At 50.4% G+C, this 8,966-nt stretch overlaps 1 protein-coding gene across 1 annotated transcript; it reads right to left on the bottom strand.

The window, feature by feature from the left end:
* Positions 1 to 1,735: 1,735 nt before the first annotated feature.
* LOC129685714 (sodium-dependent lysophosphatidylcholine symporter 1) lies at positions 1,736 to 6,793 on the bottom strand (the record flags this gene model as incomplete). Its single annotated transcript, XM_055619225.1, is given in 11 exon segments — positions 1,736 to 2,198; positions 3,327 to 3,503; positions 3,598 to 3,741; positions 4,086 to 4,198; positions 4,292 to 4,375; positions 4,761 to 4,844; positions 5,019 to 5,140; positions 5,266 to 5,356; positions 5,828 to 5,985; positions 6,459 to 6,537; positions 6,655 to 6,793. Coding segments are annotated over 11 exon segments (1,255 nt in total), but the record flags the coding sequence as incomplete, so codon positions are not given.
* Positions 6,794 to 8,966: the final 2,173 nt, after the last annotated feature.

Here is an 8,966-nt window from a genome sequence, read left to right as displayed (position 1 = left end):
AAGAAAGAAAGAAAGAAAGAAAGAAAGAAAGAAAGAAAGAAAGAAAGAAAGAAAGAAAGAAAGAAAGAAAGAAAGAAAGAAGGAACTAAGGAAGGAAGGAAGGAAAGAGAGAGAGAGAGAAAGAAAGAAAACAAAACAAAAATAGAAAATAAAAAAATAAAGACAAGCCTCGGTGGCTAGATTTGTAGGAAGAACAAACAGGAGCAGACCTTTGTACATATCAAAACCCATGAGCAGGGAAAGGGGGTTAAAATCCCCTGAGTACCCCAGAAGCAGGGGCCAGCTGAGGCGGTGGCTGTCTTGTTGGGAAGCTCTGACTGAAGATGGCAGTTAAAACGTGCCATGGGACTTGCCTGGTACGATCAAACTATTCGTCATTTAAAGTGGTGATTAGAGAAGCAGGGCCTAGAGCCAAACAGTTTGGACTTAAATCAACCCACCCACTTACTAATGACCTTTGACACGTCACCGAACTTCCCCATTTCCTTATCTGTAAAGCCAGGATAATAACAGTACCTTCCTCAGAGGGAACTTGGGACTAAATGAATTAGTGTTTATGAGCAGTGCCAGTCAGGAGAAACACTTCTTGAAAATTACCAAAAAGACGTTTATCGGTGACCGTAGAGACCAAATCTAAGCAACGCAATCCCTAACAGTCCCGGCACCTCTCTCAGGGTCTCATTTTCCTACGCACAAACCACGGAGGTTGGACTAGTCACCCCTGGCACGGCCAGCTTTACTTCCCTGTGGATTTGGAGCCTGACATGGGTGTGCCCGGCCCAGTGGTGTAGCCGAGTGAGCCTTGTGAACTTTTAAGGGCCAGCTATTAAGTGCTCAGGAACTTACAAGATGGTACAAGCGAAAGTAAGTTGAACGAGCTATGGTGGGAAGGTTTACACTTCAGGAACGGGGTAAGAACTTCAGATGGGCCTTCTCGCCCCGCCCCCCCCCCCCCCCGCCAAATTGAGACTCGCCACTACCCAGCTCTAGACACATATAGTCTCTGCCCTAAACTCCAGGGGTGCCACAGACACCCCCGCCCCCCCAACCGGTACACCTCTCTCCACAAACTCAGATATTCACACAGCGGCTGGCAGAACTGTGGCCTGCTGTTTCCTTAGCCTTTCTCACACGTGGGGGCGGGGATGCGGGGAGTGGCCAAAGTGCTAAGTCTCACTGAGATGATGAAGCTTCTTCACTTACCCTTCTCTTCCATCACTCTTTGCCATGTGACTTTAGCCACATCCTTTTTAACGCTAGGTTGGTGGGTTTTTTTTTTGGGGGGGGGGGGGTTGTTTTTTTCTGTTGTTGCTTTTTTTGTTTTTCGAGACAAGGTTTCTCTGTGTAGCCCTGGCTGTCCTGGAACTAACTCTGTAGACCAGGCTGGTCTTGAACTCACAGATCTGCCTGCCTCTGCCTCCAGAGTCTTGGGATTAAACCATGAGCTGCCTTAGCCTGGCTGCTAGCTTGGGTTTCGATTTTTTTTTTTTTTTTTAATCTTTAAGATAGAGACAGTCCTTCCATGACACAGGGCTCCGCATGTTCAATGAGGACACTATGAACCTGTGCCAAGCCAGCATAAGGCACGTGGTACAGAGTAAACAGCCAAGCCTATTATCGTATTCTCAGACACACTGTCTCGCTCATTGGCACCTGTGGCTTTGTGCGCCCATTGACTCTCTGGGTCTCATCGCAAAGGGCTCCACGGATGACTGAAAACACAGATGGAAGCAAGTGGATTTGTTTTCCAGTTTTTATGAAAATTAATAACATTAATAGCTCACAGACATATACATACACACATCACTATATACATAGTCATTAAGTTATTAATTAGTCTCTGTATAAAACGTTTCTACATTAGTGTTCCGAGCTAGGCCCGGCCAGTCCTTGGCATATTCACAGTGGCAGCCCTAGGGCTTGGCCCTGTGGGCCGGCAGTGAGAAGGCTACAGAGCGGCCAGCCCTGCAGTGAGCACGTATGTCCCGGGCCGCTCGCTCACCCTCCAGTCCTTGGTCCCTGTCTTGAACACAGGGAGAACAGCTGCTCAGTGCAAGGGCAAAAAGATCCCGTGCCTAATGCTACCTGGTACCCGGGGTCCTTTGTGTGGTGGCTTCAGGCAATGTGGCAGGTCCTAGAGAATGCTGGCCAGCTCTGTGGAGTCTGTGTCAGAGCAACCTGAGCTGCTGGCTTCATCTCTGCAAGAGTAAGAGGAGACAGGTTGGAGGAAGAAGCGTCTTTACTCTCCCCTGCTGCCACCTGCCTTCGGAGCCATGGCCCCAGAGTCCAAGCCAGCTGTCAGCCTTGTCTAAAACCACAAGACAGTTTGCTCACTCCCACTGTTGGCCCAGAAACTGCTGGTTGCTATTCCTGCTGAACGAGGGACACCGCAAGCAAACCTCAGAGGGCCATTGGCCCTGACTGGCTGACGTGGCGGCGTGGGTCACTCTACCCTGCTCCACCCTGCTCTATCATCTGGTCACATCAGAGAGCCTGTGTGCCAGAAGGGCACCAGAATACATATTGCAGCTAGAACACAGGGCAGGGCTCAAAGCCTGATCCACGTTTCCTGGCTAAACTTCGATTGTCTTCATCGGCAGGAGAGGATTCACAAGAATCTTGCTGCGGGGGTGGCTGTCATCCCAGCACTTAGGAGGCAGAGCCAAGTCAGTTGTGTCGGTATCAAACAACCAGATTGATATTGGCCTGAGCTAAGTGAGACTACGCTTCAAAAAACAAAACAACAAAACACCTCAGCTGCCTAGGGATGGGTTATTAGAGAACTAGGGGATCCTGGAAGCATACTTTTAAACACAGCATCTTCGGGACAGGGAGTTTTTTGTTTTTTTTTTTTTAGGGACAGGATCTCTCTACATACATAGCCTTGGCTGTCTTGGAACTCACTGTGTAGACCAGGCTGGTCTCAGACTCATGAGATTAAAGGTATGTGCCACCATGCCCAGCTTGGTTTTGTTTGCCCTACCACAATGCTGACACTCCGAAAGTGTACGTTGGGCAGGGCAGTAGTGGACATGCCTATAATCCCAGCACTCAGGAGGCACAGGAAGGCGGATCTCTGAATTCCAGGTCTGCCTTATATACCGAGTGAGTTCCAGGACAGACAGGGATACACAGAGAAATTCTGGAAAAACAAACAAACCAACAAACAAACAAACAGGAAAGTGTTTGTTGCTTGTTGAATAAACACCTACAAAGGCAAAGGGCAGCCAGTGTGGTCCCTAGCGTGTAGCGAAGAATGTCTAGATTTGTCCACTGGCAGCCTAAATTGAGAGCTTATGGCTGCCCGCCCTAAGCCCAGGTCTCACCGTAGCGCCTGCAGGGCCTTCTTGTTCTGTCGCCGCCTCTCCTCATCAATGGGGTACAGCTTGAAGAGCAGCAGGCCCAGCAGGATGAGGATGATCGGAGCCATGGTCACCAGCATCTTCAGTGTAAACTTGACCTGTTCTGGCTGGAAGCATCCCTGCGTCTGGTACTCAGCAAAGCTGTTGGGACCCAGTGGGCAAGGAGTGGTGAGGCTTGAGTACCCGGATCCTACCTCTGTCCCCAAGCTTTGCCCAAGACTCACAGGCCACTCACTCAAGACTGAGGGTGGACACGCCCAGGGAAACTCCAGAGGCAAACTTGGTGAAGAAGACATAGAAGGAAAAGAAGATGGGCTCGGTGCCGGGGGACTGAGGGTGTTTCAGGCGGAAGTCATCGATGACATCAGGCAGCATGGACCTGCGCAGAGTGGGTGGCAGCTGTGAGTCACTACCCTCCCCTGACACCAGCCCATGCGGTGTCCAAGTCAATGAGCAGGAACTGCCCTGTGGGAGCCTAAAGTGAGGGGGCTAGCTCTCCATGTGAGAACAGACCCATCTATCAAGATGAGGCCCACTAGGCATTCTGCTTGGCAAATAGAGGGCAGGCTAGATGGCGCACCGTTCACAAGCTCTGTGACTGGATCAGGTAGACCCACCTCATCCCAGACCCACAGAAAGGCAGGAGGAGAAGCCACCAAAGCGCTCTCCCCAGCTGGAGGGTGTTGGCCGGGGAATATACTTGGTGATCCTCTCTATACCTACCAGGGTAGTAAGAAGGCAGCCGCTACACTGACACCAGCCGCTATGGCCACCACGTAAGTGACGATTAGATTACTCTTCATGAGGGCCACCAAGATGAGAAAAGGAACTGCTGACTAGGACAGAGAGCGCAGGACGATGGGTCACCGAGGAGGCTCCCATCTGCGACCCCCTATACACCCCAATTCAACCAATTGAGCCCCACTCACTGAGATCCCGACATATACAGCTGTCTTCTTGCCAAACCGGGTTAGGAACCACTGCCAGATGGGGATGGTGAAGGTGGCCGAGAGCTATGAGCAACCAAAGAGGGTGAAGGGGGTGAGTTGTTGCTGCAGAGACCTTCATGCCCTTTGCAGGCCCCAGATGATGCCCCCAGGCCAGCCACTGGAGGTGAGAAAGTTAACAGGCATGCCTGATGGTTTCCCAGGGGAGCTGAGAGTGTGCAGGCTTCCCACCTTTCCGTAACTCTTAATGCAAAGCTCCACAAAGTTGTTGGCACTCTTGATTTTAGTATGCTGTGCTTTCTAACCATCTGGCTTCTGATCATTCTTTCCCAACTCTCCCTAAGCAATTGTAGGTGAGGTCCAGGGAAACCTCCCTCATCCCCTTCATGATGGGGAGCAAAGTACCATCCAGATGCGTACTTCATCAGCGAACCTTACGGCCTGCACTCACCATGATGGCCAGGAGCAGGTTCTGGAACTCGTTCCGAAACCCCAAAGTATAGGTGCAGAACAAGGCAAAGTTGCCCTCCACCAGCTGAGGGATGAAGAAGGACAAGACAATGAAGCGAAGGAGGTGGCTCGGGGATTCCAGAGGCCTCTACTCGCCTCACTCCCTCCTGCCTGCCCCTCAGCCTTGAAACAGTCCTAACCTTCTCCAGCCCCACCTATTAGACTTCTGTTAGAATGAGCAGCTCAGGTCCCCACTCACCATGAAAGCCAGGGAGGTGAAGAGGAAGCCTGCAATGAGCTTGACATAGGGGCCATGACTCATGACCAGCCGGAGGCCCTGAAAGAAGGGCATCGACTCGGCCTGCTGGGCCTCATAGGGTTCTACGGATCAGAGAGGATAATGAGGAGGGAGCAGAAGTCCCTCCCCAAGCCTGGGGACCAGGCAGAAGGGAACTACTGCTCCCCTCAACTGTGGGCGGAACCCTTCCCAGCACGCTCTTTCTCACCTCTCTGCTCCCGCACTCCTAGAATCAGAATGATGGCGCAGATGACGTAGATGGAGGCGATGATTCCTGCTGCCAGCAGGTATGCATTTTGCTATGACATACAGAGACAGGGTCAGTCTGGCCTCAGCCCAGCAGCCCCACTCCACGATCTCAGGCCAGGCCTCTCTCCCGTGGGGGCCTCACTGTCTCCATCTGTGAGCCAGGAAGACCATCCTGGACCTGCTGCTGCTTCCCAAGGCTGGGCTAAGTCCAAGTATACAGAACGTTACACGGCCAGACTACGTAGTGCGTGAGCCCACAGCCCCGAGTCTTCCCGCATCCCTGCCACTCATGAGGACCCTGGGCAAGACGCCTGGCCTCCCCAGGCTTCACTTTCCCTGTCTATAAAGTGGGTATATGTACATACTGATACTTACATTTACCAAATGCCAACTGATTAGTAACACTAGCTATTATTACTACTTTTCAGGATAACTGCAAACCACCCCATTTACACACACACACACACACACACACACACACACACACACACACACATCTCTGCCCTACCCAGGGGCCTCACCGTTTCTTTGAGGGAGGAGGCATTCTGTGTATGGTTGACAACTTCTGAGCTCACTGCAGAGCCATTCTGGTCCTGGAGACAAGGCGCATTGGCTTGGCCCACAATTTGTCCTTGGATTGCTGTGCCTATCACTGTGCCCAGCACCTCCACAGTCATCCCTAGGCAGGGAAAAGGTCTTTCTTTTTGGATGGGCCTCATGGCTGTAGGCCCAGAGAGGAAGATCGGGTGGCTGGGAGCCACCCTTAGCTCCAGGTAAGATGGGCTAGAGGGCAGGGCAGATGACATTTCAGCCTACATTCATGGCCTTTCTCTGTGTGACCTTCAGGTTAGTCCCTTTACCTCTCTGGGTCTCTTGAGTGATAAAGGAAGTGAGTTTTTTTTTTTTTTTTTTTAACAGGCTTTCATGGGCTGGGGATATAACTCAGTGGTTAAGTGACTCGAAGACACAGGGCTCTGGGTTGAACCCCCAGAGTCACAGAGAAAGGGGACAGAGGGAAGGGGTTTCACACACACACAGGAGAGTAGAGCAAAGAGCTGGGCCTGTATAGTACAAGGTGTGGGAGGGAAATCAGGAGCAGATAGGACTAGGGACGCCTGCAAACAGGACCATGCTGATGAGGAAGGGACTTACTATAGGCAGTGGCCGAGTCCCGCTCACTCTGCTCTGTGCTGATGAACATGGTGAGTGCGGAGTAGGGAACGTGGAAACACTGTTGTGGAAGAGAAAGCTCTTGGCTGGTTAGATGGATAAGACAGGCGGAGGCCCCCAGGGCCCACCCTCGACCCTGCTCCTCACCAAGGTGCCAAGCGGAGGGGCCCACACTCACCGTGACCAGTGTCTCAAAGAGACAGTAGAAAAGCAGGTACCAAAGGAACCCATGCGACCTTTCCATCCCTGGAGGGAAGTCAGGCACAAACCAGATGAGGAAGTAGGCAATGATAGCCAGAGGAGTGGAGAAGATGATCCTGAAGAAGGGAGAGGGTGTGAGTGGAGAATTCCAGGGGCCAGAATCTGCTCCACAGGTGCCCATCAACAGAGAAGGAAGTCTGAGTCCTCCCTATCCAGAGCCTCAGGGGATGAGACAGATGGCCACACCTGAAGGACTCACTGGGACAGTTCCTGGACCGAAATCTTGAGCAGGGAGCTTGAAGGGGTCAGAGAGCAAGGAGCATGAGTCAGACTCTGAGTCCCATGCATGTTTTTTCTGGATTAATAGTCCCAGTGAAGGGGGTAGTCCAGCACCCTCTGTGCATCCTTTGGACACACACAGGAGAGCTGGACTGGGTGGGAGGGGCCTCAGAAGAGAACCAGGCTCAGTCACAGATAAGGGGGTTGGAGGGCACAACTGTCTGGCCCACGTGCGGGCCTAAACCGTCGTGAGTGGCAGATCAACCCCACGGCATCAGCAGAGGAAGTGGAGTGCAAAGGTAAAAAGGAGGGCCTCGGGCCAGCAAGATGGCTCAGCAGGTAAGGCACTTGCTGCCAGGCCTGACACCTGAGATCTATCCCTGGGACAGGCATGATGGGAGGGGGGAAACAACTTCCCCCAGTTGTCCTCTGGCCTCTACACGCTGCGCTGTGACATTTCACATGCATGCATATACACACACTGCACACAAAATAAATATTTAAAAATGGGGGCGCCCTGATAAACTTCTGGGATCTAATTCTGCGTCTGCCACTAACTATAAAAACTTAACTTCTCTGAGACTCATTTCTTCACATATAAAATGAAAATAAGAAATAGTACACCGTCTACCTTCAACATTTACCCCAATATTTATGAAGCGTGATTATGTGCTAGGAACCATTCTGACTGCTGAAGATGTAGCAGTGAAGAAAAAGACACCATTGCTCTTGTAGAACTCATTCTAGTTGGCAAACAACAAAAAAAATTACGTTATTTGGTCCTAAGATTAAAAATCTTGACACATGCTACAACACAGGACCGTGAGGAATGGCCAAGTGAAATATGACTGTCCTTAAAAGATGAATATTGTACAGTTTGATTTAGAAGGGGTCAACAAATCTAAAGTTTTATACCTGGCTTTGCTAGATTTGTCAACTGCTAAGGGCACTTACAGAGCCTGAAGACCTGAGTTCAAATTCACAGAACCCATATGGCAGAAAGAATCAACCCCTGGAAGTTGTCCTGACTTACACACCACACACACATATGCACACACAAACACACAAACACCCTCCCTGTGCTGGCTGACAAGGGGAGGAAGGAGTAGGGATTATCTTTTGATGAACTCAAAGTTTTGGTTGGAGAAGACCAAATGGGTGGTGGTAGCTCATGTCTTTAATCCCAGCACTTGGGAGGCAGAGGCAGGTGGATCTCTGTGAGTTCGAGGCCAGCCTGGTCTACAAAGTGAGTCCAGGACATCCAGGGCTATTACACAGAGAAAGCCTGTCTTGAAACATCAAAAATAAATAAATAAATAAATAAATAAATAACAGCAACAACAAAAGGTATCGGGATGGAAGGCAGTGGTGGTCACACAAGGATGTGACTATACTTAATTCTACTTCATGGGGCACCTTAAAAGGCTACAATGAGCTGGGGTGATGGTAGAGGTCTGTAATCCCACATTCAAGAGACAGAGGCCAAAAGATCTGGGTTCAAAGTCAGCCTGGGCTACACAGTGAGGTCTGTTTTTTAAAAATGAAGGGCACAGGGCAGGAGAGATGACTTTGAGGTTAAGAGAACTGCCGGCTCTTCCAGAGGTCCTGAGTTTAATTCCCAGCAACCACATGGTGGCCCACAACCATCTATAATGCGATCTGGTGCCCTTTTCTGGTGTGCAGGCGCATATGCAGAATGAATACTGTATACATAATAAGTAAATAATTCTTTAAAAAAAAAAGTGAAGGGCACAGGGCCTGGAGGGATGGCTCAGCAGTTAAAAACACTTGTTCTCAGTACCCGCATGGCGGCTCACAACCATTCATAACTCCAGTTTCAAGAGATCCAAGGCTCTCTTCTGACCTCCTCAGGCACCAGGCACAGACATACATGCAAGCAAAACATTTACACACATTCTATATTCTATACTGTTGGTTTTGCTTTTTCATTGTTGTTGTTTGTTTTTTTTTGAGACAGCGTCTATGTAGCCCGGTCTATCCTGGAACTCT

This window comes from Psammomys obesus, unplaced genomic scaffold (genome assembly GCF_907164565.1).
Source record: "Psammomys obesus unplaced genomic scaffold, mPsaObe1.curated_primary_1811, whole genome shotgun sequence".
In the NCBI taxonomy this organism is placed as follows: domain Eukaryota; kingdom Metazoa; phylum Chordata; class Mammalia; order Rodentia; family Muridae; genus Psammomys; species Psammomys obesus.
The sequence above is the reverse complement of the archived record's forward strand: the minus strand, read 5'-3'. Positions and strand labels throughout refer to the sequence as shown.